Source organism: Phodopus roborovskii, unplaced genomic scaffold, assembly GCF_943737965.1.
Source record: "Phodopus roborovskii unplaced genomic scaffold, PHOROB, whole genome shotgun sequence".
NCBI lineage: Eukaryota > Metazoa > Chordata > Mammalia > Rodentia > Cricetidae > Phodopus > Phodopus roborovskii.
In genome coordinates, this window is record NW_026125059.1 from 2107501 (window position 1) to 2125440 (window position 17940).

Sequence of the window (17940 nt, forward strand, 5' to 3'; positions counted from 1 at the left end):
GAGGCACCCGGGAGTCTGTGAAGGCGGAGGACAGACCCTGGTGTGTGGGGGAAAGTTGAAAGAGCCTTTCAGCATAGTAAGACCATGCCTTCAAGGATCATTTTCAGGACCACAGGGGACAGTCACACACACGAGGCTCTGGGAGGGCCACGGCCTGCTTCCGAGCATGCCGTCCACACCATATTGTGGGAGGGGGCCTCCTATTTCCTTCTTCTACCAAAGAGAAGTAGCTTTTGTGATAAGAAAAAAATCAATAGACGTGACCACAGAGTTTGTTTCTGCATGGACCCCATAGCACAGTGTGGTTGGAACCCTGGGAGCTGCACCCCATGAGTCCTGGGGGGGGGGACAAGGGCCCGTGGCTGCCATGTCAGGAGACATCTGGCAGGTGGAAAGCAGAGACCAGGAAGGCTGACAGCATCCCTGAGGGGTTTGCTCTGGGCTGTCTTCCTTCACTCTCTCCTCTGTTTTTGTTTTGTTTTTGAGGGAACAGAGCTCTTTCAATCTGAGAAGAGTGTTGCAGGGGTTTAAGTAAGTTTGGGGGTGAGCTGGCTCGGCTTCCCTCAGGATCTTTTCCAACCCGGGCGTAAATAACCAGGCCCACCATGTCGGGGAGAAATTTTTTGAGACAGAGGAAGGTGATGGTCACACGCGGTGGGCCCTGAATTGGGTGGCAGCCATCGCAGTGAAATCAGCCCTTGGGAAGGACAGCGTGGGCGTGTGAGTGTGGCGTGGGCATAGGCGTGTGAGTGCGGCGTGGCTGGATGCTAATCATGAAACCCCGCAATCAAGCCCTCTGCTGCCTCCCAAGCATGGCTCTCACCTTCAGAGCAGCCAAGAGTGGCGCTCAATCTTCTTATTAGGCCGTAAGTATTCTAATTAGGGGACGCAGGAAGATGAGCAGGGTTAGCAGGTGGGGCAGGCACTTGAGCCCTTAGTACCTCTTCTGAGTTTCTCCTGACATTTAATCATGCAGCAGCACTTCATACAGCTCTCCTAATTAGATGCATGCAATCAATGCTTGTGGGTTGGCTCTCTATCTTGAGCAGGAGGAGGGCCAGAAGGGACCTGTCCATGGTACCCTCCCAAAAGACTACCTGTTGCATGGTGGAGGACAGGAGGTCTTTACAAGAGAGAGGAGACGTGGAGCCTTGATGTGGTCATTCAGATATGGCTGTGTTCATGTCTAGCCGGAGCGCGTGGTGGGTGTGGTGGAGAAATGACCATCTGAGACTTGCCACATAGCCCGAAGCTTCTGTGGCACCAGATAGCTTCTTGGGCCAGGCCATGCCTTGGCTCTGGTAGTGTCCTATGCTAATAGTTGCCACTCCCCCCTTCTCCAGTTCACAAATGCCTGGGGACAGTTTAGCAAATGTGCCATGAGGTGTCTGTGTGAGGCAGAGGCCTTCTCTAGAAGCGAGCAGATAGCACCTTCAGGCATATACACATACACGTGTGTACACACACATGCACATGTACATACACACAATACACATGTACACAGACACACAGGCACACATGCACATATGTATGCATGTGCACGCACGTGCACACACACACACACACACACACACACACACACACACACACACACACACATCTTTGACCTTTAGAGCCCACAGGCCAGCGCTGTCATACCTTTGCAGAAGAAGGTGCTGTGAACCGGCTCAGTGCCCTCTTACAAGCTTGCGGTCACACAGCCAGTGAAGACCACACCTCAGCTGAGTTCAACCCACACTGTCTTCACAGCCATTATCCCTTCCTTCCACACCACATAGCTACAAAGGGTCACTGTCCAAGTACCATCCTGTGCATTGCCTCTTATAACTTAGATGGTCAGGATAGTTTGAATTTTCCATAGGGCTCTGAGTTTTAGAGCCAAGATGGGAATTGAAGGTCCCAGGTTCCCCGCCCCACTCCTAGGGAGGAGACTTGCTATTTTGTTGCCAGCTTGTTTTCAAATCTTATCACCATGAGCCCCTAGTTGTAGCTGAGTAGCCCGGGGTTGTAGTGAAGTCCCTGCAGAGCCAGAGATGAGGCTGTGGAGCTTGAAACTGGGACAGCCAGGCCTCCAAGCTGGAAAGCTGCAGCCACACTTCTACAAAGGAGCCCCAGGGCTGTGGGTGCCTCTATGCTCAGCGGGCTCCCCCTCCTCCTGGCCCCCAGTGAGTACTTTACATCTGTAGTGTGGCCAGCCTCTGCCGTCACAGGAAGCCTGACTGTGGTGAGGGCAGATAACACTGTCCTGAGTGAGGGGCTGGCTATAGATCCTGGACCCTGGAAGTGGGCTGGACAGGAACAGGCGGTCAGTTCTACTACTGGTAGGCTTCAGCTGGCCTGCCTTTTCACACACACCCCAGGTCGCAGACCATGTGTCTGATGATCCAGGCAGGGCCTGGTGTCCAGGAACACTCTCTTGTGCCTGTTGTGTCCCGGAGGGTACACAGCTATTCACTTGTGGTTGAGCATGTCTGGGCCAGCTCAGGGAGGCAGCTTCCAAGGATCCCAGATGTGGAGTACAGTGTGACAGGGACCTGGGACACTTGGAGTTTATGCCAGCTTTTCTGAGTCCCTGCTGTGTGACCGACCACTCTGGGGATTTCACAGGGTGTCAGCCGGTGACTTGTCCAGGGCAGTGAGGTGAGTGCCGAGTTTGGTCTGTATCCCACCAGCCTAGGCAGGAGGATCCCCATTCCTAACCCTGCATTTGAACCACAGCTCCCGTGTGGCCCCAGCCCATCTCACCTCCCGGTCCAGGCCTGCTGCCACCGTCACGATGTCCCCCGTTTCACTGTTGATGGTGAACATGTTCTGGGAGGGGCTCTGGGGTGTCTGGGTGACGATCCGGTACCTCACCATGCCGTTGGCTGTAGTGCTGTCATCGGCGTCGTTGGCTGTGACAGTCATCACGTATGTACCTGGAACAGACATTAGGTCAGATGGGGACAGTTTGCTCCCCAGACACCCAGGGTAGACAGACATCTCCAGTCAATCCCAGGGCCATTGATGCAGCAGGGTATGCCTGTAGCATCTTTCTCCATGGGGAGGTCTGAGATCGCTCAAGAGCAAACCTCCCCACCCATCCCACAGCACCTGAGAGGGGCCCCCTGAGCTCTCGGTTTCCCTGACTTTGTTCTGAACTTTTCTTCATCCTGCAGAGGGCGGGGCAGGACTGGGGGAGCTGGTAGCACACTAGGCCTGACCGCAGGGCCTGAGGCTGGTGGAGAGTAAGTCCACATGCGAGGCTGCTTACTGAGGACCTGAGGATCCTGGACGAAGCCTTGCTGGTGGGATATAACCGGAGGGATTCCATAAAGATGCTGTTATTGACATATAAACCACACACATAAAGTTTGCCCTTGAAAAGACAAGCCTGAGGTTTTGGTACCCTCATGAAACCAAACGTAACTATCTCCACCACCTAATTGCAGAAGGCAATGCTTGCCCTAGAGCACCTGTTCCTCTGTCCATTCTCCCAGCCGCCCCAGCCTCCTGTCTCCTTTCTGTTTCCCCAGATTTCTTATTCCAGGCACTCCATGTAAATGACGTTACACAATCTGTGGTCTTTTGTGTCTGGCTTCTTTCACTGGACCTAGAGTTTTTGAGCCTCATTCCTTTTTATGGCTGAATACTAATCCATTGTGTGACTGAGAAGAGCCACTCTACACTTACTGACTGGACACTTGGCATGCCAGGCAGGCATCCTGCCATGTGCTTAGTTTTGTGGGTGAGGTCAGCCAGAAAAATGTCATCCCTTCTCTTCCCTATTACCGAGAAAGGCAACACAGACAGGCAGAGACGTTGAGCTGAAAATTAACAGTGTTTCCTAGAGAAGAAGGGAGCCCATATTCATGGAAAGAGACATGGATTAACTGAGCAAGGTAGACTGTGGCCATCCACAGTGGCCCACGTCTGTGATCTCAGCACCCTGGGGGCTGAGGCTGGAGAGTTGTCACAAATTTGAGATTGGCCAGGTCCTAGACCACCCTGGGCTGCACGGTAAGACTATCTCACAAAATAAAATGGCAAAAACATGGCCTGTAGAGGAGGCAGGAAAGGCCTCTCTGAGAGAAGGAGTTGGGATAGGAGAGGGTGTGGACCCAGGCCAGAGAAGGGAAGTTCCCGGGGTGGGGGGGGGGAAGAGCTCTGTGTGGCTCATACGATGTGCTGGGTGTGAATCAGCAATGATCTCAGAGTAACAGTTAGCTGGAAGATGTACGCTCAAGTCGTGAAGCTTGTGTCCAGGAGGGCAGGGGAAGGGGTTTGCTTAGTGAACTCACAACAGAGTACAGGTTGCACAAACCTGCAATGAATAGAAAAGCCTGCAGATGCTGGTAGCATGGTGTGTGGTGAAATGGGAAACAAGTTTCTACACTGGGTCCCCGGAGACCAACACTGGATCGATGTGTGACACAGAGGAGAGAGACTGGTACCCATGACCACACAACCCGTAACGGCTGCAGGAGTGTGGTAATGCCAGGCAAGCTCTGGTGATTTTCTTTAGTCCTTCTAAGAGTGAGGGCGTCAGAAGATAAAATGTGTGTGTGACGGGTGGAAAGAAGGAGAGGAAGAGATGGAGGGAGAGAAGGAGGGAGATGGGGGGGAGGAGGGAGGGGTAGAGAATGGGATGGGGGGGAAAGGCCAGCAGAGCAGGGGGTGGGCACTGGAGTTGCCGAGGAAGCAGGGGCTTTTCTAGAGCCTGGACAGTTCGGAAATCGTGAGACCTTGCTGTGTTCGTGGCTAGCCTTAGGGTGAGGTGAGAATACTCCAGGCCTGAACAGGTTGAGCCAAAAGGAAGAAGTAAGTCCATGGGTTGCCATGGAAACGACCCAGGAACATCCCCAGCCCCTGGGCAAGGGCCCAGCAGGGTTAGTTTTTCTTTCTCTTGAAAGGTGCAGAGAGGAGAGGGAGGAGGAGGATGGTCTCCACTCTGAAGCCGGGAAAAAGCAGCCCTGGCTGTGGACGAGGCCTCCATTGTGTTTCCAAGAGACATTGTAAACTGCAGCGGCCCCTGTGTTGTCCCCTCAGCAGGCCCTGAGGGTGTCTGATAGTCTGAGGGCAGCCTTGCCATTATTCACCTCATGTAAGCCTGGGCTGACTCGGCATGCTCGCTCGCTCTAACTCCCCCTTCTCGGCTCTCTCAACCCTTCCTCCCAGTGTGCTCCCACACAAGAGCTTCCTCCCACAGAGGCGACCAGAGATGGAGCCCACATCTCACACCTCGCCCAGCACCCATTGTTGAACCCTGCCGTCTGACGTCATGTGACTTCTGGGTGTCTGTCCTTGTGTCTGCTACTTCCTCCCTCCCTCTGACCGATGCTGTCCACTGTTTTCTGGGTGTCCTGCACAGGGTCAGAACTCTCTCTGTGCTGGGTGGCTTCTCTTCTGCCTTCATCTACTGGACCATTAATGACCCCTCCCCTCATTCCTGGGCCCTCCTCTGCCTCTGCCTCCCACAGCTGTGTTCGGAGCCCCTACACAACTGTCCTGCATTCCTCACGTCCATCCACTCAAACCGCAAGGAGCAGGGTGCAAAGGAGTAAAAGTGATCATCGCAGGGCACACGAGCAGCCAGACAGAAGGACAGTGCAGAGCTAGAGTGCAGCCACCTCTCAAGTCCCCTCTGGGGACTGTGGAAGGTTTGGCCACGGAGGCCAGGAGGTAAAGTGTGGTCATCTGAGAACCATGGAGCCGAGGGCCATGCAGTAAAGCCACATGCAAGAAGGTGGTGGAGGAGACTTCAGCAGGGAGACCCGGGCACAGACTGGGCGTTGGCTGCAGGGGTGGGTAGGGGACGGAGATACCATTTCACCACAGGGGGCTGGGTCTGCGTTGCCTCATGGCCAGGTTGTGAGCATAACTTACATGCAGAGACCCATGTCTGCTACCAACAAAGGTGTGTGGAGAAGCAGACTCAAAGCCCTTACTCAGGGCTTTGCAAACAGGCTTTCTCTTATAAACATTCCCCCATAGACACCACAACACGGAGAAGGGCCCACAAGTCCCGGGAGCAGTAGCTGGTTGCATCGGCATCTCAAAGCGGGCATCTCTCCAGGCACCCATAGGACATCATTACCACCAGAGGGCTTGAATTCGGGATGCGGGGTTGGGGTGACACAGCGGTGCCTGGTGACTTAGCCCAGAGAAGAGCTTGCTGCTGACTGGCCCGTGGCTGTCTCATGTCTCCAGAGTGACCGGGTCCACAAAAACAGTCTCCTGAATCTTGGAGCTGGAGTATGAATGTCACAATGACCCTTCCCAGAGTGGCGTTTCCTGGCTTCCACAGCGGAGTGCATTGAGTTCTGCACAACCGCGTTACAGAGCTTTCAGTGCGCTGGATTTACTGGTCTCAGCAGGGACGTGGGCGAATTTATTGCTATGCAGGACCCTTGAATCCCATAGACAGATGCACGGCCTTGGCGTGTGCCAGGAGGCCATGTCCTGAGTTATGGCTGCTGCCAGTGGCCTGGAGGACCATAGGTAGGACACATTTTTCTCCAGACTCCTGACTTTTGCTTGCATTTATTTGCAGGCCGAGTGCTGAGTACGGTGCCTGGATCCTGTAAGGGAGGGAGGGTGCCTGGGTTTTACTCAGCTGGTATGTGAGAGATGTCTTGAGAGAGTGGGGACCCAAAGAATGCCCCACATTCATTGGCAGCCCTCTGCCATTCTTGCTAAGGGCCCAGCTCTGGCTTGGGGAGAGGGCCAGTGGTCAGCCAGTGTCATCGATAGGGCTCCAGAGTCCAGGCACTGGCTTGCCTTATCCTGTAATTTTTAAATTTGGAGTGGCTCCACTGGGCCCAAGAAGCTATGATTAGAAATGCTTTGCCTAGTGACACAGGATCAGCAAGGATAGGACCCGGAGGGCTGAGGAGTCCAGGCTGACCAGCCACACTTGCAGCAGAGCACACCTAACCTGCTGGGGACCTTCCTACCTTCCAGGTTCGGTGGGAAGGCCAGGGAACTCTGAGTTTGCCAATTGTGTCCTGGGCATTTCTCAAACAGAGCCTAGCGATGCTCGGATGGAGGTCTGTTGATTGGAAAGTTCCAGAGGAGGAGGAGGAAGCGTTGGATTTCCAGTGCTTTCCCAGGAGAGGTCTCTGCTTGTCTCCTGGGATGACTGTAGCAAAGTGTCCCTGATGGGTGTTTACTGCCACATGCTGAGCCCGTCCAGTGTTATGGGATAGGGAGGTCGCTCTATTTTCTGAGGCCCCAGAAGCTTTTCATTTGCTGGAGATGGTCGCCTGGTCAGGGGTCTTTGGCTTAAGGCCACACCCCTCCAACCTCTGCCTGTCCTCACTGGGGTGTCTTGTGTTTCTTCCCCTTCCCATGTTGGATTTGCCCTGACTGGCAATGTTTGCAGAGCCAACCCTCTGATCTCAAGTAGGCTGTGCTGCTCTGAGGTTCTGTGTGGGCCTGAGTCTGGGGGTCCAACCTCGTACCCATTCTTTAGAGGGAGTGTACAGTAGACTGGGTGGGGCTCGATAGACTGTGGGGACAAATCACAGCACAGGAGGCCATGACCACTGAGTGACATGTGTCTGGGTGGCCTGGATGGCTTCGGAAGCCAGGCTGGGCTTGCAGCTCTGAAGGGCCATTCCCGGTCCCGGATCTGAACCCAGCCGTGCCCTGCCGCGACTTGCTGCTTGCCATGGCGGTGGCGTCTCTCCCCGGTTCTTTTGGAAGCTGGAGCTGAAGGTGCCTCATGTCTTGGTCTGCAGAAGGTGGAGCTGGGTTCTGAGTTCAATGCCGTTCCAGTGATACCACAGAGCCAGCGAAGCCATGCCCCTCCTGTGCTGTGATCAGGTGAGATGGTGCACACCGTCCCCTGCTGACCCTGCCTCGTCTCACTGGGTGAAGTCTGAGGCCGCATGGATGTCTGTGATCTCACAGTCCCTTATCAGAGTTTGCCTCACTGCAAAGCCACTCTCCCAGCGGAACGGCAGGGCTGGTAGTCACCCTCCACCCCGCAGCCATGTACTGAATGGGTGACACCTGCCTGGGTCACATCTGTGTAGACCTGGGTGCCAGGCAGAGAATGAGAAGGGAGTCATTTTTCCAGAGCTTTCCCTGGAGGAGGCCTCCTTGAGGAAGAATGCTGATGTTCCTGGTGAGCAGAGCTGAGCCAGCCATCTTTTCTCTGGGCTCAGGGGTGGCCAGCCTCTTACCTGGGGGTGGTGACATCTCTCCCCTAAACTGGCAAGCCCTGGAGAGCGCCGAGGACTCCCGGCACTGCTCTCCCTTGGAACCCATGTACCATGCTGCCATACGCCTTAAAGGATTAATTTCACAAGCCTTAAATTGCAGTTTAATTTGAAAACTAATTCAGCCCCATAATTGGCTTTCTGCTCAAATCACTGAGGCTAAAGATTTAAATTCTTAATATTCAGATGGCTTTCAAGTATCTGGTGCCATCTGTGCATCAGGCCATGGCATTAATCTAGGGGGACTTCCACCGGCGCAGAAATGAAATAAATAAACACAGGGGCTTGCTAATAGAATAATCTATCCAAGCCGGAGCCCTGCCTTCTACAGACAAGGGTTTCTTTCACTGCACCCCCAACTCGTAGATTCTTCTGCTACTTAATATTTTTCTCTAAGTGACATCAACATCAGAATTTACAGTGTGGTCTCCACACTGGTACAAGAGGTCAAGGTGTGACCGGGAGGTCAAGAGGCATCTTTGCTTGGGCAGTTTGAGAAATGATGCTTCAAGCTGGCTGTGGGCTTTCTGGCCAGAAGTGTGGCAGCCATTCGTGGTGAACGCTCTAGAAGGGAGAAAGAGACTGGAGAGATGGCACAGTGGGTGAAGCTTGAATCCCCAGGTCTACGTAAAAGTCAGATGCAGTAATGCTCACATTTGTAATCCTGGTAGCCCCCATGGGGAGATGGAAGTGGAGACAGGGGAATGAATCCCCATATCGTGGCATAGCTACCCTGGTAAACACAGAGGAAGACTTTGCTTTGCAAAGGTAGAAGGTGAGGACTGGCACCCGAGGGTGTCCTCTGATTGCCACAGTCATACTTCAGCATGTACACATCTGCACACATGTACAGGAACACACAAACACATGCATATGATCACACCCATATCGCACATATATACATACTTAAAAAAAAAAGAAAATAAAGGAGATGGGCGTGTGGCCAGGGCGATTCTGTGGAAAGCGGCCCGGTTAACAGGGTGCTGTCCTGGGTCAGACTGAACCCTACTGTGTGATCTGCCATGGTGTGAGTGTGAACTGCTCCCCCCGGCCATGGTGTGAGTGTGAACTGCCCCCCAGGCCATGGGGGGAACTGCTCCCCCCAGGCCAGGGTGAGGTGAACGCCCCCCCAGGCCATGGTGTGAGTGTGAACTGTTCCCCCCAGGCCATGGTGTGAGTGTGAACTGCTCCCCCCAGGCCATGGTGTGAGTGTGAACTGCCCCCCAGGCCATGGTGAGACCCTGAAATCTAGTGTGCTCTGTCACAGTCTGAGTGTAAACTGTCCCTCAGAGTCTCCTGTGTTGTGACACTTGGTCCCTACTGGGTGGTGCTAATTTGAGAGGTTGTGGAAGCTTCTGGAGGTGGAGCCTATTGGGGGGACGTGAGTCACACAGGGGGAGACCATGAGGTTTTATAGTCAGAGACCCCTTCTCACCCTGCTTCCTTTCTGGTCTCTGTCTCCTGTTTCAGAGGGGAACTTGCTGCATGCCCTTGCCATGACAGAGCCCCCTCCACATGCCTTCCTCGTAATGACGGACTGAACCTCAAGCTGTGAGTCAAGGCAGCCCTTTCTTCCTTAAGTGACTTTGCCACAGCAGTGAGGAAGGCAGAGCACCCCACCCCCCAGGCCTGGATGCTGCTGTTCCCATGCACGCACACACACACACACACACGCACACACACGCATGCACGCACACACACGCACGCATGCACGCACACACACGCACACACACGCACACACGCGCACACACATATACACGCACACACACACAGGCCTGGATGCTGCTGTTCCCATGCACACACACACGCACACACACGCACACACACACGCACACACACACGCACACACATACACACGCACGCACACACGCATGCACGCACACACACGCATGCACGCACACACACGCGCACACACACGCACACACACGCACACACATATACACGCACACACACACAGAGGCCTGGATGCTGCTGTTCCCATGCACACACACGCACACACACACGCACACACATACACACGCACACACATACACACGCACACACGCACACGCACACACACACACGCGCGCGCGCGCACGCACACACCCCAGGCCTGGATGCCGCTGTTACTCACTCCCAGTGGTGGGGAGCTCGCACCTTCAGAAAGGCTCACATCTGATGGGGAAGAAGAGGACACGGAGCAGCCCATTGGGTGACAAGGGACAAGGGTGCCTGACGTGGGCGCCGGAAGGACTACTGAGAAGAGGATAAATCCAGCACAATCGACGTGGTGAAGCTTGGAAAACGGACTAGTACCCTGAGTAAGAATGAACATCAGTGTGCTAAGTCACTATCTGCTAATGACTCAACCTCAGAGCCTCATGTGAACGCTCCTACCTCATCCCCTGGACCACAAAGTGAGTAGTTACATTCTCATTTTGCCATCACGAAAGAAGGAAAGCTTGCTCTGGGCCACACCAAGGCCACACGGTGTTTGCACGGCAGCAGAGACGGTAAGCACAGGCCCTGGGCTCTGCACAGATGTGTATGTGCAGCGTGGGCTGCGGTGTATTACCCCACCCCCGGATACACTGTTGAGGGAAGGGGAGAAAAACCAGACACTGTCCACCCCACCACCCACAACTACAGCTACCACAGTAGCGGCGTCAATGGGACAGATACGAAAACGGAAGGAACAGCATGGGAACTCAGTGACAACTCCCCACCCACGTGACAGCTGGCACATGAACTATGGATTTTGGAGTTTGGACGGGTAGTGCTGGGAGCGATGAGCAAAACAGCCATGGGCAGAAACAAAAAGGAACCTAGACATGAGCTCTCGCCTTATATGAAAATTGACTCAGCATGAATGAAGGACCTGGAGAATAGTGTGAACCCACAAAGCTCTTACAGGACAGCATGGGAAGAGCTTCAGGAGCCAGAGCCCGGCGGGGGGTGGTGGTGGTGGTGGTGGGTGGGGCATTCTTGCAATACCTGTTCTTAAGGGAAGACTTCATCAAGAGTCAGGACTCTGCTCACCAAAGACCTGGGAAAACAAGCCACAAAGCAGCGGGGAGGATGTGCAAGCTGCACGCAGGCAAGGGACTGTGGGCAGTATGGGAGAGGGGTTCTCAATGCACCTCTGAGAACATTCTAATTAGGAAGCTGACAGAGACATGAGCGGTCACCGCAGAGGGTGCACAGATGGTGGGAGACACGGGACAAGATGCCGCATGTCACTTGTCATTAGGGAAAATGCTCTCAGACCGTGGTGAATATCACTGCGTTCCCCCCCCCCCCCCACAGCTGAGTGCAGGGGTGGGTGAGGGGGTGAGGACGCAGAGGTGCCTTGCCGCTCAACACGGCAGGCATGGCACAGGCCGGGCGGCTCCTTGAGGAAGGGCGTGGAAGTGTCTTACCAAGTTGCCCACTACTCACAAAATGCTATACCTGGATCCAAATGTTAAAGGGCAGGTCCTCAGCATTGGGGTGCAGTTGGAAGGTGGTGATACCTCACTGTGGTTTGCTATGAAGGCTTGATCCCCAGAAGGCAGATCTGATCATTGAGAGGCCATCAGATTGGAAAGGTTTTGACCCACCCAGCAGATCCATTCCCTGGGGAGCTCCCGGCTGGAAGGCTTTGTTATTAGTATTGGTGGCTGGAACCAGAGGTGGGGTCTGGCTGGAGGAACTGTGCCGCTGGGGTGTGTTTGAGGGTGTGTTTTGTTTTTGGCTGCTTCTTCTGCCTGACCTCTGTTCCCAGCTGCTGTGAGGCGAGCGGCATTCCTCTGCCATGCTCTCTGATGTGACTTCTCAGCCTCACTGTAGCCTGGGGGCCAGCCAAACATTGGTCCTGAAATGGTGAACCCAAACAAACCTTCCCTTCATATAAGGTGACTGATTGTCTCAGGGATTTTTGTCTTGGAGACAGCAGCCACTGCACTGTCTGAGATGAAACCGCATCCATGGTCCTTTATCGCAGAGAAACGAAGCTGTGTGTTCTCAAGCATTCTACTTATGTGTGATAGGGGATGCCCTTCTGTATATATGTTTCTCTTATTAGTTGATGAATAAACCACGGTTTGGCCAATAGAGGCAGGAAGATGGATGGGACAAGAGATGCTGGGAAAGGTAGGCAGAGGGAGACCATGGAGAGACACCATGTAGCCGCTAAAGGTCCAGGCATTCTCCAGTAAACCAAGACCATGTGGAAATACTTAGATTAATAGCAATGGGTTAATAAGAGAGAGTTAGCCAGTAAGAAGCCCTAGTCATTGGCCAACAGTTTAATAATTAATATAAGTCTTTGTGTGCAGAAACAACTGTGGGGCCTGGCAGGACAAGAAACCTCCGCAGCATACACGTTTCCTCTTAGCAACTTCGCTTGTTGTGGTCCCAAGCTGGAAATCACCGTGGCGCTTCTCAGAGGGTGGCCAGCTAGCAAACAGCGGCATGTCTGTTGCTTATACCTCTGTGATGGCCTGGATGAACCTCCAGAGCCTGGTGCTGAGTGAAAATGCCAGCCCAGAGATCCCGAGGTTCCATCCATACAAAGATACAGAGAGAACAGGACAGAGCTTGCCAGGGTGAGGGATGGGCAGGTGTGGGGTGGGGAAAGGGTGTCTACAAAAGGAGGAGTCCTCTGATGGGGTCTGTCAGGAAGAAGAGTTGACGTTTACATCACCATAGGTTTTTGTGTCTTGATGGCAGAGGTCACAGAGTCACATGTGTGGCAAAATTGCGTAGAAACAGACATAGACATGCACAAATACACACACACACATACATAGACACAAACACCTGGACACACAGACACACATGCATAGGCTCACATACAGACATAGACACACACAGATATACACACACACATATAGACACAAGCACCTAGACACACAGATACTCATGCGCGCACACACACGCATAAGATCACATACAAACAGATACATACACACATAGGCACAAACACCTGGACACACAGACACACATGCATAGGCTCACATACAGACATAGACACACACAGATACACACACATAGAGACACAAACACCTAGACACGCAGATACACACACACATGCATAAGCTCACATACAAACAGATACACACATAGGCACAAACACCTGGACACACAGACACACATGCATAGGCTCACATACATACAGACATAGACACACACACATATAGACACAAACACCTAGACACAGACAGATGTACACTCAGAAACACAGATACACATAGACGCAGACAGACACACAGACACCTAGACACACAGGGACCCCAGGGTACTTCTGAGTGTCCCCAAATGAACTGCGCCGTTAACGCCCCCGACAGCTTAGTCAATATTTAATCTTTCCCCATTTGTTTCCCATTAGGACGCACATCCGAAACCTCTCATTAGCCCATCTTCCCAGAGAATGATGACTAATTTCCTTTCTCCTACAAAGACCCTTCCATTATTGTAATTTACTGGTGGAGGAGAAAACATTGCAGACAAGCCCAGGGCCCAGGGACTGTGCTACAGGAAGGGAGGCCACATCCTGGCCTCTGCCTGGGGTCTGGGGAGGAGGGAGGTGCCAGGCTAATGTCCCACGGTTGGCCTGGACTCCCCCAGGGACCAGGGACAGATTCTGTGGTCTCAGGACGGTCACACAGTCCTCGGGATAGCTTGCTGTGAGTGGCCTGAGAGCAGGGTTCAGATCTGAGCGGGGCGGGGGGGGGGGCTTCTCTCCTTGCCTGGCTAGCTCTGGGAACAACCCCCTGCTGGGTCTGCAGGCCCATGCCTTTCTGAGATCTTCTGAGAGAGGTGCTGCTACCTTTGTTCACCTAATGAGTCAAGGCCAGCTACATGCTGGCTTTATTACCACTGTTTGTTCTGTTTGCTTTAACAGAAGGCATGGGAAGCCTGATTTGTGAGGAGGCTTGGACGATGGACGGGCCACCTGCCTCTTCGCTAAGGAGAGCACCCGCTGTGCTCGGGCCTCCCTCCAACCCTTCCAAGAGGTGCCCTTGACTGTCCTCACTCGTTTTTTCTTCGGTTGCTTGTAGCTAATTTGCCTGCCCACTGCCTGCCCCTGCCCCTCAAGGGACTGCCTTGGGATGAGCTGCCTAAGGTTCCACAGAAATAATGTTACATCCGTTCCCTGCGGTGACACTGGGCTCACCAGTGTCCTGCCATCCAGAAAGACAAACATTACAAAATGCAATCACCTTGTTGAAATAGCAGTCCCCAGAGACAGAGCAATGACAACCTCCACCGGCGGAGGAGAGTGTGATAAATGTTTGCCCTCCTGCCCTAGCCAGAGGAGCGGACCCCTCATGGGGCCCACGGAGCCGGGGGAGCAAGTGGCTTCTTGGAGGACAGCTTGCCCTGACTCTGTTTACACTGGATTTCCAAGAAGAAGCTGCCTCTGTTCTGCCCAGTGTTCTGCAGAGTGCCAGGGCTGGGACTAGGTAACTGAAGAGGGAAACGTTTTAATTTGCCTGAGATACCCATGTGGAGTGGCTTGCCGTATGTCTGAACTTCAAGCTTACCTAGGAGTCATGGGTTTTAAATGGCTATACCTGGTGTCTTCAGCGAAGCCTCCTATGGCCCCATCCATCCTACCCTTCCCCGGGGAAAGTTATTCATGGAGGTCTTCTCGACCCCCATACGTAGCTGCCCGGGCCTAAAGTGACCTCACTGCCGAATGGTGAGTGGCACACCCACATGTCAATAGTTGTGGAACACAGAGATGTTGTGTCCTACAGGTCTGTGGGCGGACAGGCTCTTGGGTCAGTTCGTAGCGGGACACAGGGCTCACCTCTGGACTGGGAGGAGGGTCTGGCTTGTTTGGCGGGCCTTGGTCGCTAGCCTGGTTTCCTGACTCAGGTACAGCTTCCTCCTTTCTTTCCTAGGTTCTCTTCCAGCGCGTGGTCCCCTCTCCTGCGCTTCAGCTCCTTGTCTACATGTTGCCATAGAGACGAAGAAGGCCAAAGCAACATCTCCCGCACTAACAATCTAGGCCTAACTTCTTGGAGCCTGACCCAGGACACAAATAATTAGAGCCTTACTCCGAGTGACTCCTGGGCGCAGCCCAGATGGCTGGTTTTGTGGAGGATGAGTGGTGTTATGTAGTTTACCACCTTAAGGGGAGGAGTTCAGCTGCCTGCAAGCATGAGGACCCGTGTCCGACTTCTAAAACCCATGTAAAAAGCCAGGCCCAGGGGCTCATGCAAAAATCCCAGGGCTGGAGAGGCACAGACAGACGAGCCCTGGGGCTTGCTGGCCAGCCAGCCTAGCCGATACGCAGATTAATAGATGAGTGAGACCCTGTTGCAGAAAACAGGGTGGATGATGACTTGGAGAACACGACCCAGGGTTAACCTCTGGCCTCCTCTTCACACACGGGTACTCACGTTCACACTCATCCCCCAAGAACATTTGCTACAAGATAGTGGACACCCTCCTCTTACCTATTCAGATATGACCCCATGCAGACAACCTGTGCCCAGGTAACTTCTCTTAATTGCCATAAAATGTCTCTATGTCTCAGGAATCTGTCCATTCATCCACCGTCTTTATGTCTTCAATGTCTACTCTTTCTTAAAACTTTTGTGCCAATTCTAGCCTGGTAAAACCTTTGCTGCCTTGCCTAGGGTCCATCTTTCCTGGTGCGATAGTCTTCTCGTCCTTCTCCTCCTGTACCCACGCTTTGAGCTCCACTCTCTGCAGCCTCCTGGTACCCTGAGGTGTGAAGGTGGGTTACAAAGACTGGGGCAGTGTTATGTGTTAACAGTGCCGACCCCTGTACAGTAGGGTCCTGTAGAGTGTGTGGGGTCCCCAAGAAGCAAAAGCCAACACATCTGCCAAGCCTCACCTGGCTTGGAGCCCTCATCCACAGAGCCATTGTAGACCTGGTTGATGAACTCGGGACGGTTGTCATTCATGTCGATGACATAGATATACAGATCAATAGGATTCTCCACCTTGTTGCCGTTCATGTCCACTGCATGGGCTCGGAGCTGCGGAGAAACAGATGTGTCAGAGCTGGCAGCCGCATTCAGGGGTCTGCTTGTCTGTGTGTGTGTGTGTGTGTGTGTGTGTGTGTGTGTGGTTCCCTGGGGACTCACAGCGTAGGGGCAGCACAACAGCTCCCAGCTCCCTGGGGAAATAGGCAAAGGCAACCCAGCCAGTACACAGGCGAGACTGACATGTCCAGAGACTTCTGTGAGCCTCGGTTCTGCCCTCTGTGCAGATGGGGTCATGTGAGCAGACAGAGGGCAGCACCCTCTGTCTGTGCAGCCAAGGTCACCTGGCTCCGACTGATGTCTTCACATGCCTGGGCCAGACAGGCGCCCTGCAGACAGGATTTTATGATAGTGTTTGTAGCTAGGCCACTTGTGCTCAGTGGAGCAGCGGGGTGGGGGGTGGGGGGGGGCTTAGATGCCTCCTGAGAGGCTGACTCAGGGAAGGGCCTGGGGAGGGATCTTCATGGGGTACATAGAGAGGCCTGAACAAGCCCTGGGAGAAGATGCTGACTTAGATGTCTGTATGAGCCCTCACACACAAGCTCAGGCTCACCAGCTTCTGCTTGGGGCATTGCTCGGCCTTGCACAGTGAGGCAAAGGAGAGAGAGAGAGAGAGAGAGAGAGAGAGAGAGAGAGAGAGAGAGAGAGAGAGAGAGAGAGAGAGAGAGACCCTGGGGGAGGGTCAGGGAGCAGAGAAGGAGTTCCCGGGAGCTGAGTCAGGAGTTGCCCTCCAGAGCCCTCCACTCTTACTCCTTTGGTGCCTACACAGGGTCCACAAGCAGCAGGTGCTGTGCTGGACCTCAGACTGGAGATAGAGCAGACATGGTGGCTTTGATGCCTCTCATCACCGGTGGGTAGGGACACTTCGTCACGTGAGCCCTCGGGGCTCCACCTCATGGGATGAAGTGTTTAGGGAGAAAGGGAATGTGATGTTTCCATCCTCGGTTTGTGACCGATTTTTTTTGTCCAACTCATTTAGGTCCTGTCTGAAGTGTGGAGGGGCCCTGAGACCCAGGAGCCTCAGGAGACGGAAGTGAGGAGGAGAAAATGGTGTCCCCTATGATGCTTGCAGGCAGGGAGCACAGTATCAGCTCGTGAGGCAGTCCGGTGGTGGTGCTTTATTTCCAGAGCTGGGGTAAACCCTTGGAGTCTCAGGACTGGTAAGAGGCAGAAAGGTCATGTGTAACAGTGTTTGGCCCAGGGGCTCAGACACTGTGACCATGGTGGAGGTCCATCCTGACACTATCCCCAGTTCTCAGGGCTTCCTCCTGTCAGTGGGAGGTGAATCTCTGGGGAGGTCCAGAGGATCCTCAGCTTCCCCCCTAGGGTGAAGGTCTAGGGGAAGGTCCTGGACTCTTGGGGACCTCTGAAGCCTGTAATTCCTTTCTATGGATCTCATTTCAAGACTGTCCAACTTCAAGGACAGGGCTTGGAGCTGAGTGGGGTGCTGGGAGTATGTGAGCCAAGAAACATGTTCCTGATGTACTTGGGATCAGGGTCTAGATTCCATGCACAAGGCTGACTAAGGCATGGTGGCATCAGGAAGGGCTTGGGGACTATTCACCCCCGCGAGTGACATTTATTTACCGGCAGGGAAGCCACCTTGGCCTCTGGTTCCTACACCTGGACTAGCCTTGAAGGTGGAGCTAGAAGGTTCCCATTTCAGGCATTTCTGGGGCTTTGAAGTGCACTGCCTCGTGGGAGTCAGGGTGACTGACAAGCAACAGACGAAGGAGTGTAGTGGGCCGGGAACC

The 17940-nt window shown here is 53.7% G+C and overlaps 1 protein-coding gene across 1 annotated transcript in view; it reads right to left on the minus strand.

Moving 5' to 3' along the window:
- Window positions 1-17940, minus strand: part of Cdh4 (cadherin 4) — a 474888-nt gene that overhangs the window by 37947 nt on the left and 419001 nt on the right. Inside the window, exons 6-7 of the mRNA XM_051185090.1 lie at window positions 16036-16180; window positions 2746-2918 (exon numbers count right to left, since the gene is read on the minus strand). Of these exons, the coding sequence (XP_051041047.1) occupies window positions 2746-2918; window positions 16036-16180 (318 nt within the window). The remainder of the gene's footprint in view (window positions 1-2745; window positions 2919-16035; window positions 16181-17940) is intronic.